Source organism: Fringilla coelebs, assembly GCF_963513975.1.
Source record: "Fringilla coelebs genome assembly, chromosome: 2".
In the NCBI taxonomy this organism is placed as follows: Eukaryota; Metazoa; Chordata; class Aves; order Passeriformes; family Fringillidae; genus Fringilla; species Fringilla coelebs.
Genome location: NC_140029.1, coordinates 6743175 through 6771148, shown reverse-complemented (window position 1 = coordinate 6771148; position 27974 = coordinate 6743175). Strand labels below are relative to the sequence as shown.

Sequence of the window (27974 nt, the reverse complement as noted above, 5' to 3'; positions counted from 1 at the left end):
GGCTTTTTGCTTCCTTGTAGTTGCCAGGTTTTTTTTATGTTTTAAGTAAAAATTGCTGACTCAGTGTACTCCTATATTTTCATATCATTAATATATTAAAGAATTAATAGTTAATATTTTGTCACGTTTGGCTGTTTAGTTCTGCTTAGTTTCATTTTGGTTAGTCATGCTTGTCATGATTCAGAAAGGATAACATCACATTATCTTCTTCAGAAACAATCTGAACAAGCTGTATTGATTTTTTTCCTTTTTCTTTAGTACAGTTTTTTTAACAGTTGTTTGAATTTGTGCTGTAAAATACAAACAGTTGCAACCAGTGATAATGGTAAAATTTTTTTCTTCATATTAATGGAAGCAGAAATAACAGTGTCCTTTTTTTTTATAAAGCAGAGCTGTAATGTTTCAGTGATCCCTGTATACAATATTTAGAATTCTGGTATAATCTCTTGGATTTATTAGTTAATTTTTTTTTGTTGGATATATTTATTTATTTTGTTATGGTATAGTCTCAACTCTAGGGTCTTTACTTCATGAAATGACATCATATTAATAATCACCAAAACTGGCATTTAGTTCATGGGGTTGATTTTGTTTCGTTGGGGTTTTTTTTGTGAGTGTGGGGAAGGAATGGTTTTAAAACAGAGGGGGAAAAAGAATCCAGTTCCTTATCCATTGACATGAAAGTAGGGAACACACAGGGGTCTGGTAGTAAAGGTGGTCCTAGAATTATTTCTTTTCCTTTTGTGAACGGATTTTGCTAGCTTTTTGTGAGTTGGTAAATACACTAAGCCTTTTTCTTCACTGTACTGTATTTAAAGGTGTCCTAAGAATTGACAGTTGAATCTGTGCAATCAGGACGCCCCCAGTCATGAACTATGATGTAATGAGAGGGAATTTGTGTGACAATAGTGTGTTACTTCGGTTGAAGGTGGCGAACAACATGAATATTGTTACTTTTTTAGTGTTATATAAGCCAGTTTCTTTTCCTGCAGCCATTCCTGCCTTGGTTTCCTGCTTCTGCTCTGGTTGCCTCACTGCGAAGCAGCTGCGGGTGATTATTTTGCCAAGTTCCTAAATTCTTCAGGTTTCCCTTTTATCTTCTTGTAGCCTTGAACAAAGGGAAGGAAGTGTATGATGTTGTGTAGCAATCTTCCTTTTCATTTCAGGGTCTTTCTTGTTAATTTGTCAATACTGGCAATTCTCAAGGCTGAGTCCATTGAATGCACTTAGAGATCCATACAGTGTGGAGAAATAACAATGCTTAAAAACCTCAGGGGTTTTTAACTTCCTTAGAATTCTTAGTGTCTCAGGATAATTTAAATGTGTTGCACAAGTAGTGCCATAGGTGGCCTTTGCAGTTAAAGAACCACTAAAATGAGATCTTTTGATTTTTCCTTCAAAGAAAACATATACAGATAGGTGCAGTTGTGACCTTCCTTTTACATCCATTCATTCAACAGAGGCAAGTTCTTACCTGTAGAGAAAAATACTTGTTACTTTCTAAAGATCTTTGTGGATTGGCCTGGTGGGGGAGAAAATTTCTTGACCAAAACCAAAGTTGGGTAATTCTTTGCCTGGTGACTCTGCCCTGACTGGGAAGAGCAAGAGCCATACAGCGACCAACCTGCTGACCCAGGGGCTGATTTGGTGTTCCCACTGAGGATGTAATCCTTGCTTTTAGTTTCTCTTTTATTTTGTTAGAATGTGCTGGAAGAATTGAAAAAAAATATTTGAAATAGCCTTCCCAAGTTAAGTTTGCATAAATATGAGTGTGTTGCTGATTATGTTGCAAACCAGTTAGAGGTCAGCGGAGAGGGTTTGCTTTAATGGTGTAATTGAATTGCTCTTCCAGGAACAGATAATTTACAGTTAACTGTGGCTGAAAGGGGAAGTTTTGGTGTCTTAGGCCTTGCCTTGTGCTGGCATCAGTGAGATGGCTTAGCAGGATCTTCAGTTTGTGCTCTAACATAAAGGGAAAATCTGCCTTGTTGAGCGTTGCTCTGAGCTGTTTGAAAGGCTTGGACACAGGTTTTTACATCCCTACTACAGGCTTCACATATGTGTGATACCTCTTTTAATGAAGATTTACTTAGAAAGGGGCTGTGGGAACATTGAGGGTCCCCAAACACTTAAACGTTAAAGTGTGTGTGATTTATAATTTCCCTGAACATCTGTACAGAAAAATCCTGTTACATTTGTTCATAAAGTCAAGTTCTCCTTAAACACCTGTAGCCTAATTCAGAAAATAACTCTAGTTTCCTCTCCAGTATTTATTGTAGGCTACTTGTTGGGGTTGCAGTTTCTGTACGCTCTGAATTGCAAAAGACAAAATACCAATTTAAGAAAACATCAAAATTTGAACTATTTTCTTCAGCAGCTGTAGCAGGTATTGCAAATCATTAGAAAAAGAGAAGCCTACAAATCAGTGTGTAATAGTAACATCAGGGGCACCATAAAAATTGTGTTGTCATTAGGGAAAATCAAGAGATGAGGCCAAAAAGTAGAGAGAGAAGGCATGGTGCCAAAAACAAAGTCCTGCCCTAAGATATTTGCAGATGGGTTCAGCTGATGAACTTGATTTTAAGAGTCAGTGCATACACAAATAGTGATCTTAAGAAATGTACTTTAACCTTGTGTGCTTTGCTCCTGATTTTAAGGATGGTATTCTTTAGATGGAGAATTGACTGACTGCAAGAGGTGCTCATAGTGATGGGAATGAAATTAAAGGAGTAGTAGCTTTGATCCTTGGTGAAAAGAATTGCAACCCTTCCACTGCAGTTTACTAGGGCAAAGCTTGCAAATATACATCTAAATTTGGTATCTTCAGAACATGGCCAAATAGCTACAGTTTGAAATACGTACTTTTAGTTTATGCAAATATATATAATGTTTTGTTAAATCGTGTTAATATCACATGTACACCCAAAGCTCTGTAGCAGCATAGCTTTGTTTTGATTCATCAGAACTTTGCCTCTGAAAACAGCCATAAAAAATAAGGCTTTTCTGAACTTGGAAGCAGGTGGAAATATGTGATACACCTCAGTCTTGGGATACAAACTGTGACCCACTCAGAACAGATTAGATCAGTAATTGGGTTCTCCACAGATGTGTTTTAACTCTTTCCTAACAACATTTCCTCTTTTTTTTTTTTTTGGCATTTCTCTTTTTGATGATTAGTAAAATTGTACTCAAAGTAAATGACAAACATGGGCATGGCTACTGATTTAAATTATCAGCTTGATTTTCCCCCCCCCCACCATTCTGAATATTGAGTTTTAATAAAATTCTTAAAAAAAGCTCCTCATTTCACAGAATCTCAGAATATGCTGAGTTGGAAGGACCCCATGGTCTTTGATTATTGTCATGTCATAAAATCAAGGAGTTCATGACTGCAACCAAATTTGAAACATGCACCATAAATAGGTGAAAGTCATAGATTAACCAGGTGGAATTGGAATTTGTTGAAGTCTGTCTGGCTTTTGAGAACTGTGCTGGTGGAAGGACCTTCCCTCCCGTATAAGTTTGTTGATGTGCTTTAATTCAGTGGCTAGTAAGTTCAGAAAGTTGGGAAAGTGATTTTATTTATTTATTTACTCATTCCCAAAGTGTAAACAAGGTCAGGAGGTAAATAGGGTCATAAGCTAAGGATGTAATAGGTTAAAGATCATGGCATTTACAGTGAATAGAAGGTGTCAGTTCAGTTGTTGAAAATGTGTGTTCATAGCACAGAACATTCTTTGCTTCTGTGTGTGTCACTTAAAATCTTCTGGGGCAAGTTTTCTCAAACTGAAATTATTTTCTAATTGGATTTACAGTTTTGATTTTAGCTATTCTTAGTCTACAGTAGGAGGAAATAAATTATTTAATAACACGCTAGATGCGAAAAGAATCAGATCTTGGGAAACACATATGAAGATACATAAATTGCATTAGGAAACATGTTGAGGTACTGTGTTCTTTGGTTCAGCAAAAATGAGTGAAATAACTGTTTAATGAAAAATGACTTCTTTAGGGAAAAAAGCAACACAATGAGAATAAAATCAGAGAGGTTTGTTTCTTGGAGATTGGAAAGAATGAAATCAATCCTATTGTGTTTCATTGATTTTAAAATTAAAAAAATTCATGTAAGTTAGAGGTTTATTTTGTGTTGGGGAAATCGAATGTCCACAGAAAATTTCTGTTGTTCATTTGTTGTCAATTTGTATTAGAATCAGTGAGCTTCCAGATCTGTTCTGTCTTTAATATTCCATTTCTTCTTTGAAAAGTGATGCTGACTCTATTCGTGGGAGTGTTTGTAGACCTCATCTTTCAAGCTAATAAAAAACTTTATTTCTCAGAGAATGTATTATTTGCTTTAGTAAAGTACAGAATTTTGAAAACCTTGTATTTCTTTTTCCCAGGCTGTTCGCTGCTATGAATCGCTAATTTTGAAAGCTGAAGGAAAGGTCGAGTCTGATTTCTTTTGTCAGTTAGGTCACTTCAACCTCTTATTGGAAGATTATCCAAAAGGTAAGAATTTTTAGTTCTTCTGATAAATGTCTTTGGGGAATTGTTCTTCAGTGTAGGTGACACAACAGAATGAAAACCACTGGGCTGAGTCACTGTTTTCTGGGTTTGTACTGTATTTCAGAGCCCATAAAAGAATTAAGACTGGTGATATCTTCACAAAAACAACTTTATTCTTCTCGTTCTTTTTTATTTTTAATGAAAAACAAAAACCCAGCCAAAACACACCTGGTTCAGGTATGAATATGAAGTTGGCTGGCAGGCCCAGTGTGGGTGAGAGCTGGGTAGAACAGGTTAGAATATTTACTTTTTTTCCCATTGGATGCCCTATTTCATTGTCATTGCTTTTTCATTTTATCATGAATGCAGATCTGTTTGTGTAGGGAAATAAATAACACCTCTGCCCTGAAAATGTGTACTTCCACCCCCCCATGTCTTGTTCCAAACACACAAAGACGTTGGTTTACAGTTTCCTTGGGATGTAGAAACAGGGAGATGAGTTACAACTGAGAGTAGTTCAGGAGCATTTCTTGGTGACTCAGGCTGGCTGTGGGCAGTTTGATAGCAGTGTGTCTGTGAGTCCACTGGCTCTCTGTCTGACATTAAACAGGGTGAGTTTGACTTCCTGGGACCTTCATTTCTAAAGTGAGAAACATGTAGATTTGATGCTGCTCAGGAGGAATTTGCAGGTGTATAAATTCAGTCTGTAAATTCAGAAGGGTTTGTTGGGGTGATGGAAGCCTCTGTCTTGTACCTCATCCCATCCAATGAGTGGGATATAACCACTGGTGTTTCCAAATCCAGAGGCATGGGAAGACCTGCAGGGAACGTGGCAGTATGATGCCTCCAAAATTTAGTGAAGAATAGTTTGATCTTAAGTGTTTTCATTTTGTTTTAAGAAAATTCTGCCATCCCCTCTACAAAAAAATTTACACCACTCTTTCTCATTAGCCTAATGAAGTTAGGTGTGAGTGCAGTGTGACCTTCTGGACATATTTTACTCAGCAAAACCAGCCCAGGATTATGGACTGACCTGTATTAACTCTGCTTTTGAGTTGATAACAGTTAAGAGTGACAGGACCAGGTGTTGCTGTGGATCAGAGCCAGCATTTACCAGCCCATTTACCAATGGGGCATCTGCTTTGTACTCTGGGTATGGTTTTAAAAACAAGCATAAAAATTCCAATTGATGGTTGGAAATATCAGTTCTCCAGAACTGTAACAGAGCATTAGGACAGCAATGTTAGAAAAAAAATTAAGCCATTAAAAAAGTCTCAATTAAAGTACTTAATACTTTCTTAGATGCCTATTTAAAGTCACATCTCAGTTGTAAAAAAAAGCCTCAAGAAGACTAAAAACCTTGTTAGTTATGGAGTATTAAAAAATGTGTCTGTATTTTCAAAGAAGTGTAGTAGTAGTTGAAAATACTTTTAATTGGAGGACTTTTAATTGATGTAAAAAGAGAAGTTGAAGGGTTTTTTTTATTAAGTGAAGGACATATGTTCCTGTTCACTACAGTTTTTGAACTCGAGTACCAAAGACTGTACAACTATTGTCCTCAGTGCAGAAAGTCAAAGGTGTTCTCTAACTAATTTACTGCTGCTATTTGAAAGAACTTGAATGTTTGTGTGCCATTATAAAGTAAAAATAAATTTCATTCCATGATACAAATTTTGTTACTTTAATTATCGTACATTCTAATTGCATTATAGTTAAATTTTACATGATTTAGAACAGAAAAGACAGTTCACAATGTTTTGATGTCACTAATGTATATTTTACCCGGATTTTAAGTCCTGAAGTTCCAGAAGTGTAAGCTGTTGAAGGAGCATGGTATTCAGAGCTATAAGTCTGTGTAGTCTGAATTTAGTCAAAGTTATGGACAAGTCAATGTGTTTAATAAATTGGATATAATTTAAAAAATATCACAACATAGCAGCATGTAAAATGATCCACAGGTTTTTCCCTTAAAAGCTTGTTACTTAATTAAATATCTTCAATAAATGCATGCAGCTTTGTATATAATGTATGAAGTCTTTTTTATAAAGGCAGAAGTGATAGTGTTCTTTGTTTAAAAAATGCTTGCTGTGAAGTTTGTTCAGAGCAGAACAAACTGTGAGCTGACTGCAGAACTGGGATCAGTGGTCAAGATGAAGCAATGCTGGGATGACAGATCTGAGTTTTGTGCTGGTAATTTATTCTCTTTAGGTCTGTCTCATTTTTTCACAAACACACTGGCAGTGAAGGAGCATGCATCTGGGTGCATTTTATTGATATTTTTAGTGTTTTGGTTTAGCTAATATCTTCTTCTGAATGTACTGAGACTGTAGGTCCTTTCTTCATAAGAATTAGGACTTATACACCATAAGAATGATCTTGAGAAAAAGTCCTGGCAGGTTGCATCATTGAAACTCACATTATTGGTGCTAATCCTGCCCTTGCTGCATGTGCTCAGAGGGTATCAGTGAGGGGATCAGTGAGGGGCAGGCTACCTTTGAATGTGCAGTCAGCTGGTGTCTGATACTGAAGTCCGTTGAACTTTTTTTTTTTTTTTTTTTTTTTTTTTTTTTTTTTTTTTTTTTTTAGTGAGAGCTCTTAAATATTGTAAGTTCCCTCAAAGTGCAGTATGTTTTCTGTCACTCCTAGCCACTGAATTCCAGAATCAATATGCTTTTATTTTTCTTCCTTAAAAAGTAGTACTTGTCTCCAAGAAAAGTTTGAAGTTCACATCAGAAATTATTGGATGAGGTTCTTTCTTCTCAGTATTATACCTGAGCTTAGACAGGGGTGTCTGTGCCTCTGCTAACCTTTAAAAGATCTGAAGCTGCTCTGCAGGTTGCAGTTTTCCAAAATGCAGTAAGTTTGAATTGCTGTTGATAGCTAAAAGGTTTTCTTTGCAGCCATGGAATGGAGTTGCTGTGATATCAGCACTCTGCTGCTGTTAGGAGAAGGTCCTACACAAGGGATCAGCCTTTTTGCAGATTGTGAAACCAGTGAGACACTGACTTGTATTTAGACACTTATCACCAAGATTGCAGATGAATTGATTTCAGCTTTGCCTGCATGTTCAGAATGGTTTCTATGCTCAGCTTTCCTTGTATTGATCGTGACTGATCAGAATTTGGCTTTGGGATTTCCTAAAATGGGAACGTTGACTCCTCCTGGTGAAAACTATTTCATTTCCTCAGTAGAATTTTCTGAACTCTAATCTGATTCTTCCTCCTCTCTCTTTTGGCAAGGCAGCTATTCCCAGCTGTTGGATTGTTTTGGAGGTTCCCAAACCTTTTGTTGCCTGGGCATGCCCTTGGTGGCACCCTCGTGTCTGCGGGTTGCTTTCTTTGTGCTGGCGCAGCTGAGCCTGCAGCTGTGTGGGGAACTGATCCAACTGAAAAATAACCCCGCACAAAAATGCCGTGCAGTTGCCCCAGAATGTGAACCCTCAGCCTTGGGTTTTTGCTGGAGGAGGTGGATGGGTTGTCATGGAGGTCTTTGGGTGCTGGGAGCATTCTGAATTCAGTTAGGACTCCTGGTGTGAACCTCTGAACTGTTAGTTACTGGATTCCTCAGGACAGATGGGTTTTTTACCGAATTATTGTGCTCTGGTCTTGAAAGAAACGCATGTTCCACTGGTAGCTGGAGCTCATTTTTCATTCCATGGCTGGTTTCCGTAAGTAAGGAGTGAAGGTAGTGATGTTTTAAGGTTTGGGTTCTAGCTGACTTGAGTTCTAATTGACTGCTGTTTAATGAGCTCGTGGATTGACAGCATCTGTGTTTTCCTTAGGGATCTTTTTTTTGCAGAAGGGTCACGTGCACTGACCGTGTTCAGTCTGTGACTTGGAGGACAGCTCACAGTGGCACAAATGGAGATGTGCTTTAATCATTTGCCTCCTTGAATTGCTGTCCTCTAAGCAAAATTCCTGGGAGTAGAAAATGCTGTTAATGAATGAATGATTTGAGGAAAACGTTTTATTTGTGCCACAGTTACTAAAACACAATAAGTACTGTACTGAAATAATTCTTATTGTTGTACTCAAATGGTAGTCTCATTTTTAAACGTTCTATGTTAGAACAGTTTTCACAGTATTTATTTTGATTATAGATGGTGGCTGCTTTGTCAAAAATACTAATAAAAAACATTTTTAAGTTGTTTATAAATCATGTTCATTAGTTATGGAGCATTTTTAGTAATTGTTAATCTAAAATTTAAAACCCTACTAAAAAAATACCCAGATTGTTAATTGAGCAGCTCTTTTATTGCAATGAAACCTAAACCCAAAATTTAAACACTTTCTGATTGTTCTTTTGTAAAGTTGTTTGGTTGTGAGAAACTCCCATATTCAACAATGTATGTGTGTTCCTTTGTACTTACAATTCCAGCTCTGTAGGGAATTTTTCTGTGGTGGTTGAGGTCTTTCAGGAATTTGAAAGGAAGTATTGTTATTGGGAAGCATTTTTATGTGCTGTGCTCTGAGGTGCAGGGTAGTAGCAGTAATTTTATAAAATATAAGGGAAAACTTCACAGCATGGACAGGATTGTGCTGATTCCTGCTGGGCTGTCCTGTCTTACTGATGAGTCCTGGAGAACTAGAATGAATTAAATACCTTGAATGAGTCAAGTAAGAGATGACTGTTTCAAATAAGTGTGATATTTAGGCTTAAGGGGTTTTATTTTGTTGCTTGTAGCTGGAACTAACTGGTAGAATTTGAGTTGCTTCTATTTAGAGCTGTTTAACAGAATCCTGAAGATGAGATAAATTTTGGATGGTTTAAATTTCAGCTGGTTTAAACCATTACATTAAATTTCTGCAGAAAAAAGGAAGCTTAGAACATTAAAATGTTCTTTATAAATTGTATGTCCATGGAGCAGAGGTTAGCAGTTGACAGTTTTATTTTAAAATATACCAGGGCCATGTTTTTGACTGGTTGTCTGAAAATTTTCACTTTGGAAAGTGTTCTAAATAAACACTCAATTGTTAAAAGACCTTTTCATGTAATACACTCTTGGAAGGATTTTTGAGCTTGATGAGAATCCATTGGTTTTCTTCACTGGTTCTCATATTTTAAGACTTTCATAGAGTTCAAGATCTAAAGGATTTCTGTAATTGTAAACTTCTTGTCAAACTCTTGTATATCTTTCACATTTGATACCTGATGGGACAGTGGGCTTCACATCACTTTGCTGCTGCATTTTATTTCCAGATGGGGATGTGGAGCTGTTAATGAAATTTCTTAGAGGACTATTTGATGATTTTTTTTTGTTTTAAATCTATGCTTGTACTGCTTTTGTGTGTCAGCCTTCATTCTGTGTTAAAAGGAAGACATGCTTTAGGCTTCTTTGATTGTTTCTTTGGTACTTTCAGTACAAATCTCTGGAGGAAGCAGAGAGCAGCATCTGCCTGAGGCCTTAAAACAAAAGACCTGAATGGCATTTAGCTGCTCTCGCTTCCACATTTTTTTTGGGTTATTACAGAATCATAGAATCATGGAAGTTGGAAAAGACCTTTAAGATAACTTAGTCCAACCATTAACTCAGCACTGCAAGGGCCACCACTTAACTATGTCCCTCTGCAACACATCTACGTGTCTTTTAAATAGCTCCAGGCATGATGACTCCACCACTTCCCTGGACAGCCTGTGCCAATGTCTGACAATCCTTTCACAAAGAAAAATATCCAGATTGCGAGTCTGTACCTTTCCTGGTGCAAATTGAGGCCATTTTGTTTGTCCTGTCAGGGCTCGTTGCTCGGAAGCAGAGACCTGCTGACACCTCACCTCGCTACATCGCCTCACAGGTAGTTTGTAGAAGGCACTGAGTTCCCTGAGCGCCTTTTCTTCCAGGCTGAACACCCCCAGCTCCCTCAGCTGCTCCTCAGCAGGTCTGTGCTCCTTCCCCAGCTCCATTGTCCATCTCTGAACACGCTCCAGCCCCTCAGTGTCCTGCTTGTCCTGAGGGGCCCCAAACTGGATGCAGGATTTGAGGAGTGGCCTCACCAGTGCCCAGTCCAGGGGACAGTCACTGCCCTGGTCCTGCTGAACGCACCATTGGTGACACAGGCCAGGTGCCATTGGCCTCCTTGGCCCTCTGGCTCATGTTCATCCAGCTGGTGACCACACTCCAGGGCCTTTTCTGCCAGTCACTTTCCAGCCCCTCTTCCCCCAGCCTGGGGAGGTTGTTGTGACACAAGTGCAGGACCCAGCACTTGGCCTTGTCCAGGTTGGTGATGAAGATACCAAGCAGGAGTGACCCCACACTGAGCCCTGGGGAGCACAGCTGGTGACCAGCTGGATGGAATTCCATTTCCCACTGCTCTCTGAACCTGACCATGCAGCCAGTGTTCACCCAGCAAAGTCAGTTCTGTTGGCTCAGCCTTGGAATTTTCTCACCTTTTGATGCCTTCAATTTTATGGCAGAGCAATTTTCATCTTTGCTGGGTTAAAACACCATGGTGGGTAAAACCTGCACTATACAGAAGGTGTTTCTGCAGCCTGCATGTATCTCTTAGATATTTAATGAAGATCTATTTTTTCCTGGAAGCAGTCAGATTTAAATCAAGACATGTGCTCTTTCAAAGTTTCCCTTGTGCAGTTCTTCAGCTGATTTTTTATTTTACTGTTAGTTTCACATCAGATAAGCACTATGAAATATTAGTGCTTGTTTAAAAATTAAATTAAAAATAACTGTGTTTAAGAAAACACATACTGTTTTACACAGACCAATACAGAACTTTGGTTTGTATTAAAGTTTTCTTTTCAGGGTATGTAGTCAAATTAAAGCTTGCTGTTTCTAAGTTCAGTAAGCCAAAAATTTGTGTTAGTCACATTTAGCCTTGCAAGGTGCCACTAGATGGTGTTAGTATGTAGTTCACTTTCTTCTTACTCAAGCACTAAAACACTCCAACTGCTTCATGTTTGTATCACTTTGAAGGCCTCTTAAGTTTTAAGGTGTCATAAAGTAGGTTTATTAGAGCAGATCATAAAAGCCATCCTCTGACTGCATGATTTATGATGAAATGTGCTAAAGGTGACAAGTGGGTGATTGTCACTCAGTCTAGACATTCTTCCTCCCCACTGTCACCTTCCTTGTTTGTTTAGGTCAAGTATGTAGATTCTGGATACAAAGAGAGATTGTCTTATCTCACTACTGAAACTAAGTTTTGTCAACATACTATGAAATTAAGTAGATGGAAAGAGAAATGCTGAAACCACGTACGTGGCAATTAAATCAAATTTGTTTTTATTCTCTGCATGGAATCTTAATTTAAATCATGGAATCTTAATCTTAAACAGGGAGGAATAATGAACAAGTGTTACCCATGTCCTGTTTTTGACATGGCCCTTGGTCCTGTCATAGTAGGAGAGGAAGGCAGACTCTTAGGGGGCACATAATAAAGTCTGTCAGGGTTGAAGTAACCACACATATTGCAGAGTGGGTAATTCTCCTCCTGCAAGAGGAAACCAGTAGATTCCCAGTGTGTGAACTCATTGAGGGTCAGCTCTGCACGAGGTGCCTGAGGTTTACAGACAGATTCTGAAGAGAGCCTGAGCTCAGGAGGATTCTCACTGTTCAGTGGTTGCAGTTCTTTTAGAAAGGTGGTGTTTTGCTTTTCAGAGCTATTTCAGGTAAACATTTTATTTTCATCAAGCAATATAGCTGATGGGGATTGACTTGAAAAACTGTGTATAGCTTTGGGGTATACATGTCCCCTCCTCTGGGGAGGATGGTAAATGCTGGATCTGCCACTCACAGGGTTTTCAGGAATGTGATCACAAGGATTAACTGTTAGGAAAATAATAGACAGTCAAGTTTTGGAGAGAGGTGATCATAGCAAGTCCTTCAACTTATAGAATAAGAAATTAAATAAAGGATAGAAGGAGGGAAAAAGGTAACTGAATACTTTTAGTAATTGTTGAGTATTGTTTTGGGTTTCTGAATGTGGCCTGTCAGTTTTGTGCTTTTAAAAGTTTTCTGTGGTTGACTACAAAAAGTAGAGGATGAGGCAAGAGGCATTGTCCTGCTGTTGATGCTCTGTCCTGTTCTTTGAGTCCAGACGTGCATTTTCTGGATGTTTGTGCATGTTTCACATGCAGGGAAAAAAGAAGTTTTTATGTCCTTTATTGTCTTTATACAATTCCATATGTGTAAGAATTTCAGTGGCAAAGTTTTAAATTGAAAAAGCTCAATAGTAAGTTCCTAATCAAAAGATTGTCTGCAGAATCCTGCTGTGCCTAAGAGTGATTTCAAAGCACTCATTTTATGATGTTTAAGACAGACATCATAACTGAAATGGGATAATTCACTTGTATCTGTAAAAATGAGAGTTGACCCTCTGTTGAAAGAGGGGCAGTAATTGATAGAATCTTGTGACAAAAATTGTCTCACTTTGGAATGACCAATCTTGGATGAAAAGTAAAGGTGCAAAATGATATTGCAGCCTTTTGTGTTAGGATTTTTTTGTTGTTGTTGTTAATTTTTGTTTGTTCTTGGTTTTGTTTCTTTTTAATACTGCTAATGTGCTGCATGACCCAAGTAATGGGGATTTTTTGCTTTTTAATAAACCAGGGAATATCATCCTACAGTCAGAATCATAACATTGATAAAGCACACCCTCTGATACTGATAGGGACTTGTGTAAAATTCTTGTGGCTCTGCAGATTCAGTTGCTCTTTTCTTTCTTATTTTAGAATAAAGTTTGTATTTTGAGGGATTTGCACTTTTTTCCTGTAGATACAAACTTAATTTAAGGGAGAAGTCGCTTGTAGTTCCACAGTACATGTTTTAGACAAGGTACTAATTTCTACACCGTAAAATTTAGAATAAATATATGCTTATTGGTGACTCATGAAAAATGATAGAGCTCAAAATTTATGGTTCATGTTTTCCTTTATATCTAGGTTGGTTCAGTTTTTCAAAAATCTTTCTTTCATAATTTGATTTCTGGCATCTCATATGCAAGATTCTTCTTAGGGTTATGCTTGATTAGGAGTATTTCATATGGGTTCTGTCAAAAAGAACATTTTCTTGAGTCCTTTTTTTTTCTGTTCCTTTATTCCATTTCAGCAGAACTTGAGTACTCATGGAGCAGATATTTAATGTAGATGTAAAAGGGGCTGAAATCAGATTTCAGAGGTTACTTACTGTAAATTGAGCACTTGATAACACTGAAATTATGCATAGTGACACTTTTTAGTTCTGTGACTTTCCCGAGGAGGAAAGGGACATTTAGCTTTGGCTTAATGGAACCCTCCATGATTCATCCTTTTTTAGAAGAACTTCAAGAATTTTAGCATTTCATGTGCAGGAAGTAGAAAGGGAATACTGTTAGCCTAGAACAGGCTGGATCCCTGGATGTTTCTGAAATCACCAGGAGGATTGGGCACTTCAGACGCTGAGGAGGACTGAAGTGTCCTCTTTGTTCTTCTGGAAGAGAAATGTGGCTCCTTAGAATGGAGGCCTTATCTTCTTATCATGTAAATATAAATAGACTTCAGCAGTCCACGCTTCCCATGTGCTTGTTTTTAATTGTAACTGAGCTTGGCACATTAAATGATCACTTCAGCTGTTCCTCTGGGAAGTTGCTGAACTTTATTGAAGATTGGAAGAGTTAGAAAAGAAAATCACAGCCAAAAATCCTTTTTCTTAAAGAAAGCTGGTGGAATGTCATGGAGCAAAAGACTCCTTTCTGTAGTAACTTCCCTCCATGTTAAATAGAGGTGTCGGGATTTTTCAGGGCAAGTTTCTTCTTGCTTTCTTTTTTCCTGTTCTTTCTCTTAAATATATTTTGTTTATTTATGTAGTTTTTGAATACTGGTAGCATTTTATAAACTTACTTGCAGTGCCTTAACTGCTAATAGATAAGCATATTCCATCTCTCCTTTTTAATGGATATGCTCATGTGAGTACTTCCTGTATTTTTAACAGCTATGCTGAAAATGTTCTCCCTTTAATTTTCGCTGTATAAATCCTGAGCATGGTATTTAATGTTCTTTTCTTCTTTTTATCCATATCCCCTGTATAGTTAACTGCAGTAGTTGCTTAAAACAAAAAGAAACAGTTTTCAAGAAGTTCTCAGTTTCTTGAATCTTGCATAATATGGTACTGTTGACTTGAGTATTTGAAATATATTTCAGCCCTTAAAATTAGCATAGGTACTGCTTGAGTAAACCAAAAAACCTCCTTTTATTTGTCATGTGATGCATTACAAAACTGTTTCGTAGTGCACATGCATGTTCCTGTTGGGGAAAGTAAAATCACTACCATGTTCAGAAGATAACTGTTCCTTTTTGTTGAAAACTTATTAGTGATATCTGAGAGAAGGTGAATCTAGAAGGACTTTTGGGGGAGAGTAGGATGTTATTTTGTCTTACTGTGAAAATCCTTTAAAACATAATTACAGAATGTAACTAAAACATGCTTAGTTTTAACATTCTTCAGCTTATATTATTAGACTGAAGTCATATTCTTCAGTTTGTACCAGTTTGGGTTTGGTTTTTTCTAGGAGGGGGGGTTGGAGGAGGAATTGTGTTCTTAAATTATGAAAGACTTAGATTTTTAAGTGATTTTGTTTGTCTGAGTCACATTCTTTTAAATACATTGCATGTTAATAATACGTGGTCAATGAATGTTCTTCTAAGTTCATTTTTCTTATCTGGGCATCTGAATAAATCACAGTTTAGAACCTCAAAATTAGAAATTGGTCTCCCAAGCATTTTGATGGAGAGGAGGTGTGGATCAGCATGTGTCCGTTTACAGACAAAGGTTGTGAGTCCCCATAGACACAGGAGTGCAGAGGTTTTGTTTCTTTACCATCATGTGTATGCTCTTATTTCACTCAAGCACAAGAATTTTGAAAAAGTTACAAAAGTGAATATGCAAGACAGGCATTGAAGGGTGATAACATTTATGGACGTGATTTATCCATGGTGCTTGCAGGAAATGAAGCTGCACCTAAAGTACACGTTGATGTTCTTGTGTCTTAATCTATTTAGTGCTTATGGTTTTCTAAAGCTGGAGTTGTCTTCTTCTGTTGTTTGGTTTCCACACATTGTGTATTTTCCATTCTTAAATCTTAGGGAGCAAACACTTGAAAAATCAGTGTCTTGGTGTTGCTGCAGGGAATCTTTACTTAAAATGCTTGATTTTTGATGGTTCCTAGTGCTGTGTTCTTAGAAAAAAGCAAAGCCTGTTTGTGTTCTGGTCCAAGGTGGCCTTTAGCCCAAGGGCAAGATGAATCAACCAGAATTTTTCCTTTAGTGATGAAGAGGGATGCAGGAGTAGTTATTGGAGAAATTGGTTGCTAATAGAGCTAATATTCTATTGAACAGAGCTGTTCTTTGCACTGATTTCCAGGTTAGTCTTGGCCGTGGAATAAAATGTAAGCTTTTATTCTGTTTTCTGCTTGCTTTTGTTTCTCAGAATGAAAGGCCATGTGAAATTGATTTCTCTTTGTATGTCCCTCCTCACCAGTTCTTCAGAAATTACAGGGCATCAGGGAGCGTGGTAAATGAGCTACATGATTAAATTTTTAAATCTTAGAACAGCTTTGTCCGGGATGAAAATCCCAAAATTTCAAATTATTTCTTTGTTATAGGTTTTCTTTAAAATATTGCTTGATTTACATTTGTAAGATTAATAATAAATATACTTCTGGGTTGACATTTCATAAAACAAAATTATAATCTTAAGGAATGCATTGCCCACAACAGTGTACTTACCATGGCAGTGTTACTTTTATTAAACCATTTATCATTTTAATGTTGTGTATTCTGACTCTTAAGGATTTTTATCTTTTTCTTCAAAGAAAATGAAACAAAACAAATTGAACATTCATTTTTCTTCCCTACAGCATTATCTGCATACCAGAGGTACTACAGTTTACAATCTGACTACTGGAAGGTCTGTATATGCTCTTTTTTTTTTTATTTTAAAATGTGTTGCTGTAAATGTTCAATTTTTTGAAGTAGATTCTGTTCAATATAAGTTTGGATTATCTGCCTGCAATGACTTTTGGCACATCAATTGAGTCTTAATGTAAATGTTCACCTGTATGTGCAATTCATTATTAATTTCAGTGCAAGTAAGTCTTCAAGTCATGTAGTGAAAAGGCAACTCAATTAAGCTGGCAGGTTTTAAATAATTTTTGTTACCATCATTATCCATAATTTCAGGGTTTTTTTTTTTTTATGTAGCACAGATATTTGGATGTGTGTATGGAGAGCAGCAGAGCCACTTGAAAGCTGCTGTGCAGGCGTTGGACTGGGAATAGGAAAAATGTTCTCAGGTTGCTTTTTGTTTCCACAGTCACCCAATTCTTTCAAGTCCTTTTCAGTATTTTAAATAACACTCTTATGTCAGACAGGAGCAGATCCTGTTGGTGTAGCTGTCTTGTCTGTAAGTAGAGGTATTGTGTCTGTAAGTAGAGGTATCATGACTTCAGATGAATAAAATTGAAAAAAATCTTACAATGGCATTGTCAGAAGTTGTCAGCATTGGTATATTGTCACATGAAATAGTCTGAAGCTCCTGGTTGAGAGAGGTGTAGGAAAGCATGGATCACATTAGATCCTTTTGTGGTCTTGAGCAGCTGTTTTCCTTGGAAGTGTGGATAAATGCATCTTTCAGATAGGGAGGGCTCACAGAGAGCTCTTGGTATCACATAGAGATGGTATTAGAGAAACAACATTTTGTGTGTTCCTTGCATTTATAGGGATTGTAACAGTGCTCTGAAAAACACTGCGGCAGCTTCTCCCGTTTGGGCACAGGATGGGGAGAAAGGCAGGGTAAATGAAGGGTGGAAGAGTGAGCTAGAGTGAGTGTTTTATAGCAGATGAAGGAGAGCTCCAGTTGGAGGATGCTAGGGAAATTTTTGGTATTGTCTTGCAAAGCCTCTGCTCCAGCAGCAGCTGTGCAAGTGCCATATTTCAGTGAGCCATTTTGGAATTGAAGGAGTATTTGCAGAAGTAACCCCTGCAGTTTTAAAACTGCAACAATAAAAACATTAATCTATTCTTCATAAATGTTCTTGGAGAGCTGCTTTAAAGATTGCTGTAAATAAGTGTTGAAATCAATCAATTAATTAAAAATCAATTGTAATAGTTTCTGTTGTTTGTACTCTCACGTGAAGCATGTCAAAATAGTTTATGACTGGAATTATTTTTTCTGGTTTTTATTCCAATGGCTCATTATTTTAATAAGTGGTAGGTGATTACTAAGTTATTTCCCCTGCATTTTCAGAGTTCAGGGTGGAATGTAAATGATGATATGTATTTCTGTAGGTATAGGTTGTTTTCAGTGTGGCTCAGAATATTTTTTGCAGTTAAAATAAATGTAAATTCCGACTGTTTCGCAGTTTCATCTCAAGAGCACTGATGGCAATAAAATTTCTGTTTGTATACAATTTGTGATAGTTTAAGACACCTTTTTCTTGTATATATCTCCAGAATTTTACCATGCAGGGATTAGTTTGAACAGTTCCAGTTGAAAACATGAGAGCATTGGTTGCAGTTGAGAAAATAATATTTTGAGTTCTGCAAATTAAAAATCCAACCCAAGAAGAAGAAGAAACCAAAAACCAGTAATTTCTCTTCTTTTCCTGGCCTCTCCTGGGAAGGATCTCATTGTGAGCTTACTTAAAAATGTGTAGCCCAAAGTGGTTCTTTTCCTGTAATCTTGGGAGATTTTGTTAATTTTGATATTCATGAAAAAGAGCCTGAAAAAGTCCAAAACCATTTTTCAGCTAATAACTTTTTTACTGAAAGTGGTAAAAAGCACTGGTGGATCATATTTCATCTTATTAATGAATGATGAAGCTATTCTGGAGTTGGCAGTGGGAAGCTGCATGGATTTGGTCTAGAGAAAGACCTTCCCCTCCTCCCTTAAACAGAGAGGATTTATTGTTTCTTGTCATCCTTAATGCCCTGTATCTGTAAGAAACCATTTAGTCAGGAATAGCAAGTTTATGGTGTATTTTTGGTCACACTTTTATGCTGTTTGTTCTACTTTGTGATTTTTTTTTTGTCCCAAAGAGATACAGATGGCAAAAAACTCAGTCAGACTTCCTTATTTTACTGTTGTGGAATTTTTAAAAAGGTTTTTTTTTTTTTTTCCTTTTTTTAGTTTTTTCAGGTCTGGATGTCATCAGTTAAGTTGTTGGAATTTGTGATAGTAAAGGAAGGAAGAGAGAGAAGGGTGTGAATGAAGGGTGGTATTTGTGAGGGGAGCTGCCTTGAGAGATCTGGGAAACTGGAGAATGCTGAATCACATGAAGGTTATTATATAAGGCAGGGCTGAAGTCAGACAGGAGCAGCCTTATAAACTTGGGCATTTTATCTGAAATTCCAACTGTCATGCAGTGCAAATTTAAGTGGTTGAAATAAGTGTTCTTTATGGGCTCTGTTTTTTAAAGTGAGAATTTATAGAAGAATTGTCAGAGTTTTCAGATTGCTTTGGGTGTAGTTTGGCCTCCTTTTATAAAGTATTTTTGCTCTCTGCTACTTTGGATTTTTAGAGTTGCATGGGGTTGGTGATTGAGCGTTATTTTCATGCATTGTTCATTTCATGATATGCAGTCTATATTTCCTTTCATGAAAAAGGCATCTTACTTTTTTTTTGTTTTCTCATAGATTTTTCTGATGGTCTGAATTTTCATAGATTTTTCTGATGGTCTGGTCTGAAACAACCAGGTTGTTTTCTGTCAGAATTTGATGCATGGGTTGTTTTGTTGCTATTACAGTAAGCGTTGTGTTGATCGTGTGGAACAAAAAGAGAAGGAAAAAACACTTTATAAAATATATTGTGTATATATACTCTAGTGACAGGAGTGAAGGTGAAAGGTTAGGAAGATGCTGTATTTTGCCATTTACCAGATCAATACTCCCTCTGTGCTGATGAGATATTATTTCCCTTGAAAGAACTATCTGTATGGATAGTTTTGAAGGTGTTGGGTTGCACTATGCCACATACTCCTAAGTAGACCATTTTTTGCTGTAATCTTTGGGCACTCACAGATCGGTGTAAAATGTACTGCAAAATAATTGAGTTTCTGCAATTTTTGACTACAAAGGCACTGTGCTACCTCAACTCAGCATTTAAAAAAAATTGACTTGAAATTATTTGACTTGAAATATCTCAACTTGCATAAAAGCCAATCTGACTTTCATTCTTGCATTCAAGTAGTTCTCTCAATGTTTCTTATGTGCCTATGCTAAAATGCTAAAATAAATCTCCCTTCTGTGCAATGTACTTCACTCTGATTTCCTTTTAAAACTCTCCTGTGTCAACGTGTTGGGGGAGGTGAGGAGGACTGTGGGGGATGAACGGATACGAAGGGCAGTTCAGGAGAGGGAGACAACAGTTAGAACTGCAATTTGTAGATGTTGATGCTCCTGGGAAAATAAAGATATCAAGTGTAAATGTCTGCCATGGTTATCAGTTTTGACATATTCTGAGGAGGCAGGATTAGAAGCTCAGCAAGGAGTAAGATATTCCTGATTTTATCCAAACATGATGGCAGATATCTGGCACCTGTGGGGTGTTATTTTAATCATCTTGTGGTTGTATTATAATGGCCTTGATCATACTGAACTCTTTTATATAATACCTGAGTTTTGGTAGGGCTGTCCTAGAGAAATTGCATGAGTGAATTGGGTGTAAGTGTATAAGACATCTGGATCTGTTGCACTGACATAGTTGTCCAGGGCAGGAGATACCCAAAAACCCTGTTCCACAGATTGGGGCTCCAAGAGGCATCACTAGAGTGATTCCTGGGAGAGTCCCTGAGAGAGGAGCCTGGTTATCCAGTATTTAGATTAGATCTCTGCTTAGACATGGCACTGCTTCTGCAGCCCTTGTCTGGTTTGATAATCTTGATTAAAGGTTTGTGACCTTTGTAGGTAGGTGAGCGTTCACAAATTGTCAGTCAGGAATCCTGTGCCTGCAGTTGTAGCAGCACAGTTTGAATAAATAAAACCTTTTGGTACAGCTATGTTAGGGAGCAGAAAATTCCTTTATGCTGATTCTCTGAAGTGCCTGAACATTTGTTAGGGGCATCTCTGTGCTTGGGGAATGAACATGAAGATTTCTAGACACTTAAATCCAGGGGATTGTGGACAAGTTAGGGGAGCATGGCAGCAGCACTGCTGAAGTCCATTCTTGTGTGTTAATTCATCAAAGAGTAGCATCCTGCTTGTTTAAGTTTTTTTTATAAAAAAGTTTGTTTTATCAGACTAACAGAGTATGCAGGTACTTGAACATTTCTATTCACATGTGAATAAATTGAAGGATTGACAAGGCACAGAATTTAGAAATGCTTCTTAAAATGTTGGACTTTACTGTGAAAATAACTTATTTCTTTTTCAAGGTAGGCTTTACTTTGAAATAGGATGCCAGACCTTGGGTTGAAGGTGCCTGAGAAAGAAAAGAGACCTCAATTTATTCAGCTACACTCAAGTGTAGTATCTCTTTATCAAGCAGTGCTTGGAGTGGATCAGTCAGGAAGTCTGAATGTTCCTTGAAATGTTTAAGGAACACTTAATTAGTGAGTTACATCCTCCAACATGAATTCAGATATAGAATTCTTGTTAGCTGTTGACTTTTGCTGGAAAGTTGCCTAGAAGGAAAGTAAATCTGTCAGGAACTCGTTATCGTTTTATGAAAATGGCCTTAATCACCCTTCTCTTTAATAAAGATTTCATTTATGTGGACAAGGTGAAAACATCAAAGAGGTTTGGTAAACCCCAGGAAGGGTTTTCAAAGACCTAATTCTGTGTTACAGTGGATGTTACAGTGCAAATGTTGTGCAAACTGAACTTAGAGTTGCAAGGCTATACTGTAGAACACTGAATGATTGTGTTAAGAAAAAATAGTGAAATTGAAGAGGGGGAAGTAAATCCCATAATTTTGCAGCAAGGTGAGGTGTAAGTTTACTTCTGGAAAGCACCCCTACCTATTTGGTACTCCCCTAGCTATGTTTACTGGACAGTAGAATAAATTACTGTCTAAATTTTTACCTTTTTTCATATTTATTCCTTAAATTATTCTTGAAAACAAAATTCTGGCTATATATATACAAATGTGAGAATTTCCCCTCACTTTTCTCAGGTAGTCTTTATAAAACAGAGAAGAATCCAAAACTGTAGAGAGAAAAAAAACTCCAAAAACCAAACCAGAAAATCGAACAAAAAAACCAAACCAAAATCCCCCGACCTGAAATTCTCTTCAGAAAGCCAAATGCCAAAGGAAAATTCAGTTGTGTATGTGGGTGCTAATCATGGAAGAGGGATGAGATCTCAGTCTGTGCTGTTGTTTGTTGCAAAAAGCAATTTTATAACACTCCATTTTATGTTGATATGAAGTGTATTTGAGTGCCAGGTAGTATTTTAAAATGCTGTTCTATAATTAGAGCTATGTAGAAATTTCTCAAGCTTATGGCTAAAACCCTTGTAATTAGTAGAAAGGCTTTTTTGTTCCAAAGAGCTAAAGTAACTAAAGAGCACAGATGTTAGTTTTTAAGTGTGACCTGTTGCTTGTATTAATTGTTTTATGCGGCTTTTTTTTCCGTTTTCTTTGGTGAAATGGCTTTTTTTTTTGTATGCTTCCTTAATGCTAAAAAACAGGAAAATAATTTAAAAAAATTATTCTTTAATTTTGCTTGTTTTGCTGTCTCTTTTTCTCCAGACTGTAAGTCTGTTTCTCCCTTTATAAACAGTTGGACAAAAAGCAATTACTAGACATACTGATAACAGCAAATAAGGGAACATTTTGCACCTTGGAGATCCTTTAGAAGACAGCAATTTTCCACTTCATTGACTCACAACTGTTTTATTTTCTGCAGTAAACTCAAAAAACCAAGTAGTTTTTAAAACAGAATTCATCAAAAATTTCATTATTTTTTAATTAGCTATAAATGCTTGGATTAATTGAAACAGTGCAGTTGTATAGGATCAGTAGAAATTGCTGGAGCAGACACTCTCCTGGAACAAAAGTTGGAGAGGTAGGATGATTTGTTAACACTGCTTTTTATTCATGCCTTTAGATTTTTGAAACTTATTTTTCAGAAAACGGTGATTCCATATAAAGAGATAAATTTCCCCTTAAGGGTCCACAGAGAACAACATTTTACAATTACACAAAAAGGTTTTAATATAAATTATTGCCCCATAGCAACGCAGGGTACCTACAGGGAAAAAAAAACCAAAAAGAAACAATCTGTTTGATCAGAGGATGCTTAATCAGAGAAATATTGAGAAAAACTGATCAGGAAAGCAAGTTTCAAAAATTCTCACTGAAGGTTAAGTTTGCTGAGATGAAGACATTGCAAAAGGAACTAGCAGATACAGCAGTGACCTACACATGGATACAGTAAAAACCTGCAATTCAGGATGCATTTGCAAATCAAAATTACAGGTAGGAGTAGAATAAATAGAAAGAGGAAATGAAGATTCAGAAAGTGAAAAATAAAATCGGGAATTAAATAAATATTCACTGTCTCTGTGAAGCATGGAGATGTTAATAATACCTTCTATATGCTCTTTAATTCTGCCTGACAATATAATGGTTGTCAGTGAAGCACATGGGATTCTGTACCACCCCTCACTTTTCACTAAAACAGGTTTTTGGATTTCAGTCCTTTCACTTGAAGGATCTTGATAAAGACATTCTGGTTATGTTCTGAGAGAGTTTAAAAGTACAACTGAAAAATAATACTTTTAAGACTTCTGCTCTAGACTGAGAGACAAGCATGATGACATTATGTGTTATGGAAAAGAAAATGAAAAACAGAGATAGTTTTTTCCCGATTTTTAGATGCTGATGAGAGTGGGTCAGCATAATGGAGGTAAAAAGCATTTTTATGGGATTTAATGGGGATAAGCATTTTCCAGGAGACTGTTGTGGAAAGCAGTCTGGGAATAGTCTGAGTCTGATACTGTGTGATAATACAGGATGGGAAGTGATTGTGTCCATAAAAAGAAAAAAGGAGGGGGAAGGTTGAGGAGAGAAAAATCTGTTAGTCCAAGTGAGATTGAGCAAATAATACGAGGAAGAGGAAAAGGTGTCAAGAAGGAAGAATGGCAGGATGTGGGGGAAGGAAAATTCTGGCCTTGCTAAGAATTAGAATGAAAAGAAAATGAGAAAAGACAACTCCAACTTTAGGTCTGACAGCATATGGGGAGAAGGGAGGAAGGTGTATATAGGATAATACCAGAGGGGATTGTGAGAGATCTGAACTGAGACTTTTGCCAGTTTTCTCCCTAACTGTGACCTGTGTTGTAAATTCACCAGCCACACTGGGAGAGATTACAAATTATTTAAAAAAAAAAGAAAAAAAAAAAAAGAGAGAAGAAAAATCCAAGGAAGATACTTAAGTATTCGGGTGAGGAGCCCAGTATAATTTTCCATCAAAGGGCCTGGATGGTCTCTGTTTTGAGGAAGGAATAAGAAAGTAGAGTGTGAAGCACTGAGGATCACTCAGGGACCTAAATAAACAGATAATAAAAATCAGGGATGTTTAGAGTGGAGCAAAAGTAACACGGCTTCAGCTGGTAAAAATGAGCTTTGTGCCCTGACCTTGCTGGAGAGCCCCTGGCAAGGGGAAGAGTGACTTAGGCTGACCTAAGTCTCCAATCTCAGTAATTAAACAACAAAGATTTTTTATGTGTGTAGCTGTTACTGCAGATGGTGGTAACTTAACAATTTATTGCCACAAAATAAAGGGGTTTACAGTAATAAAGGATGTAGCAAGTGCACGAAGTCTTTTACTGAAATGCTGATGGAAAATAAAAGATAACATATTTTCCATAATAATTAAGTTTTGGAGGTACAGTGGGTGAGAGCAGTTCTGGTGAAAACTTCACTTTGATCCTGAGATATACTGGCAAAATAAAAAGTGGGAGAAATGAAATGCAGCAGATACAGCATCATCCTAGTAACAGATTTTTAAAGATTATTGGTGCATTTAGATCATGAGCTTGTCCTTTAGTATGTCACGGTGGATGGAAATTGCATTTTAGAAGATATTGGAAAAGATAGAGAAGTTGTTAAAAGATGAAGACCCAAGAGAAATTTGGACTATGAAGACTAAATGAAGGGCTAAATTTGTGAATTGTGCACCTTATAATCTCTTTTCTCTATTGAAGTGCTTGGTAGCTTTGGTAACACTGTAAATGGGGCTATGTCAGCAATCCCATAGCTGTGATCAGTTAGTGATTAATCTGTGACGTGAAAAATTGGGATTTTAAAACCTAAATTGTGTTTATCCAGACTGGGATTCCGTCTCTTAATGAACGGTAGAAAGTATATGCCTTCAAAATACTTCAGAGAAATTTATTAATAAATAAAGGGAAATAAGGGAAATGCTGGAATGCTGGAAAGGTAATGAGATTGTGTTGCCAATAACACTTGGTTGTCTGTAAATGCACAAAAAAAATTAGAGCAAATTAATAACTGTATTTGGGTTTAAAAAAAAGACGTTTTAGTGTTGCATGCTAAAAATAAATGTAATTTTTTGAAAGTCAGTAAAGCAGACAAGTTGAAAGACCTATCTTTTTTTTTTTTTTTTTTTTAAATAAAACATGTTGTTAAATTAATGCCAGCAAGAAATATTGAGAAGGAAATGTGTTGTTATTTCATGCTGTTTAATTAGAGGAAAGCACAAATGATTTCTTGTTTCAAAAAGAGCATATGTTCATCCAGGTATTTCTTAAGGAGTGATGAATCTTAAGAGTCATAGATTAGGGTTTTGGGGGAGGTGTGGGTATGTGTGTGTCTGAAATTCTGTCCCTCTTGCAGCTAAAACAGAATTCTTAGATAGTCTCATCAAAATAGGATAATTGTTATTACAGACAAATAATGCAGCACATCCAATTTTGTGTACGGGAAAACTGTACAAGGATCTGATAATGAACTCTTACAGGATGAATTATGTAATGAAATTATGACAAGAGGGTGTCTTCCCTCTCCTTGAAAGGTATCAAGACAAGGTGTAAAATCTTAAAAGAATATGACTGGTGAATTTAATAAATTTTGACATGTTGTCTTTGACCTCATGATAAATTTGATTAATTAGCTTTTTTAACTGTCTCTTTTTATTAACTGTCATCACACAAAACAAAGGAATTCCCCTCTGTGTGTAAATCCCATGCACCTGTTTGGGTCCCCACAAGCTTTAGATGTTTTTAGGGAACCCTCATGTTATTCTGTGTTCTGAAATATTTTGCATTTGCCCTAAATTAGGAAAAAGATTTTATTTCAATGCCTGCAGTTCTCATTGTTTTTTTAGTGTGCATTCGTTCATTAAGCTACTCATCCCTTTTAATCAATAGATTTATAAGAACTCAGAAGTTTGAAACATCTAGTATACTGAAAATGTTAAAGAGGAAATAATGTGTTTTGGGGAAAAATTTGCTGGTGTCAGGAGGAGGAGGAGGCAAGACAGAATCTCAGAGGGAACACACTCGCGTCACCCTGGAAATGGCATTTGTTTCCAGACAGTGTTCATTACATTTTCTAATGGGGCCCTCACCCTGGAAATTCAGCAGGAATGCTTCTCTTGTCCCTCTGTATGTGAGATCTCTATATAGAAGCCCAAACACTCTGGGTGGAAATAACACAAGTATCATCAGGATTAATGGAAAAGTCTCTTCAGAAAAGCTTTTTATTCACGTTAAATTCTCCTGCTGCTGAAGTTTCCTTTGTGCAGAATAAAAACTGTCATCATTCATGTGCTAGTATTTAGATTAATAGCATGCTTCCCTTCTTCAGCCCCTTGGATGAGGATCCAGGATGCTGAAATATTAGATGTGCTGAAGTGTGGCAGTGGAGAAGCTCATCAGTTGGGAATGCTCAGAGAGAGGCGTTCGTAGTTGAGTAGAACATTCTGACTCCAACAGGGGATGCATCTCCAGCAGGCAGGAATAATCTTTGAATGTTGATAACACTGAGTGACCCAACATCTCTTTTTCTAAATAGAAACAATTATTTTGGAAATGCTTGTGATGCTTGTTCAAAAGCCTGTTGTTTGCAGAAGCCACAGTAATGGCAAGTGACTTGGTACTCTGTATGATTGCTCGTTCCTTGCATGAAAAGGTTAAAACAAAACCCATCACCCTGGTTTTCTTATTTCTAGTTTGTAGATTCCTGTTTGATCTATAACATGATACAGTGTCTCATTAATGAATGTTTTTTCTTCAGAAAGGGTTCTTTTGCATTTTAAGGTCCATTCTTTAAAAGGAAGAAATATTTGCTGAGTCTCAGAAACAAAGACTTGCTTTATTTTGCAAATTCTGTGTTTTGGAATTTGCTCTCTCTGGAACTGGCATCTTAGCTGTTTTTTAAATGCTTTTTCAAGCATATACCTAATTGAAGGGTTGAGCTTGCATCCTTTCCTCCTTTTCTGAAGGATGCAGATTCAGCTTCTTCCGTGTGGTGGGTGTGGGTGGGAGAGGAGTGGTGGAAGTGTGAGTGGATCTATTGCAGATAGATGGAGAAGGCAGCAGGTGGGAGGGTGGGGAGACAAAGAGCTTGGGGTCTCCTTAAAGACTGTGAGCAGCCTGTGTGAGGTAAATAAGTTCATGCTTTGAAGAAAAGGCAGACAATTCAAAATGGTTTTAGATTAGTGTTTGAGCATGATTGTGCTCTGAAATAAATGTAGCTATTTTTCTTTTTTTTCCCCTCATTTAGTCTTTTTTTGTTAAGTTTTACTTAGTATTCTTCTTACTGAATCATTAATTTAGACTCTTCAGAATTCGCAGGGTCATCCAAAAAGCAGCAATAAAGCTGTATTAGTAGACATCGTAACTGATACATACATTGATGCTGTTTAACATGTTTTGTAAAAATACTTCAGGTCTTGTTTTTCTCTCCTCCCAAAGAAAATTTGGTTCCATTTCATTTATTTACCTATTGAACTCTTGATTATTGGGGTCAGGCACAGGTCTGTTTCCAGGTATCTTAATGATGTAATCAGAATTTTATCAACTTTTTCTGAAAACAAGCTGGAAAATCTGATTCCAATACTGGCAAACACTGTGGAAAGGGGAGTGGGTTTCAGTCATACCTGCAGTTTAGAAAGGAAATAAGATAAGCTGATTATAATTCTGAAATATTTTGTTAAAGCTAAGGGATGGAAACCTGTAGGGGTGGGAGAGAAGGGAGAGAGTGTCTTTACAGAAGGCTTGCTGGTATTTTCTGTTTTCTGTTCTGTTGTCAGATGCTGTAGAAAATTCATGCCTGCTGCATCTTTCAGAAGGTTTTGTATCACTGGTTGTGTGGAAAGTTGCATTAGTTTTGCAGAATGCTGCAGACTCACAGTTGAAATTGTTTCAAAAAGCAGATGAACAATTTCAGGGAAGAAAAATCCATTAAGAGCAATTAAATGCAATGACATTTTGTTTGGCTTTAGAAACCTTTGAAAATCTCCACAAATCACTGGAGGTTAGGATAGCATTCATGCCAGGGGGAGGATTAAAATAATGAT

At 37.0% G+C, this 27974-nt stretch overlaps 1 protein-coding gene across 16 annotated transcripts in view; it reads left to right on the top strand.

Moving 5' to 3' along the window:
* KDM6A (lysine demethylase 6A) overlaps positions 1-27974 on the top strand; it is a 151146-nt gene that overhangs the window by 29568 nt on the left and 93604 nt on the right. For all 16 annotated transcript variants that reach the window (XM_084227157.1, XM_084227155.1, XM_084227153.1 and 13 more), the window contains exons 3-4: positions 4401-4509; positions 16350-16399. In XM_084227157.1, coding sequence (XP_084083283.1) covers positions 4401-4509; positions 16350-16399 — 159 coding nt within the window. The remainder of the gene's footprint in view (positions 1-4400; positions 4510-16349; positions 16400-27974) is intronic.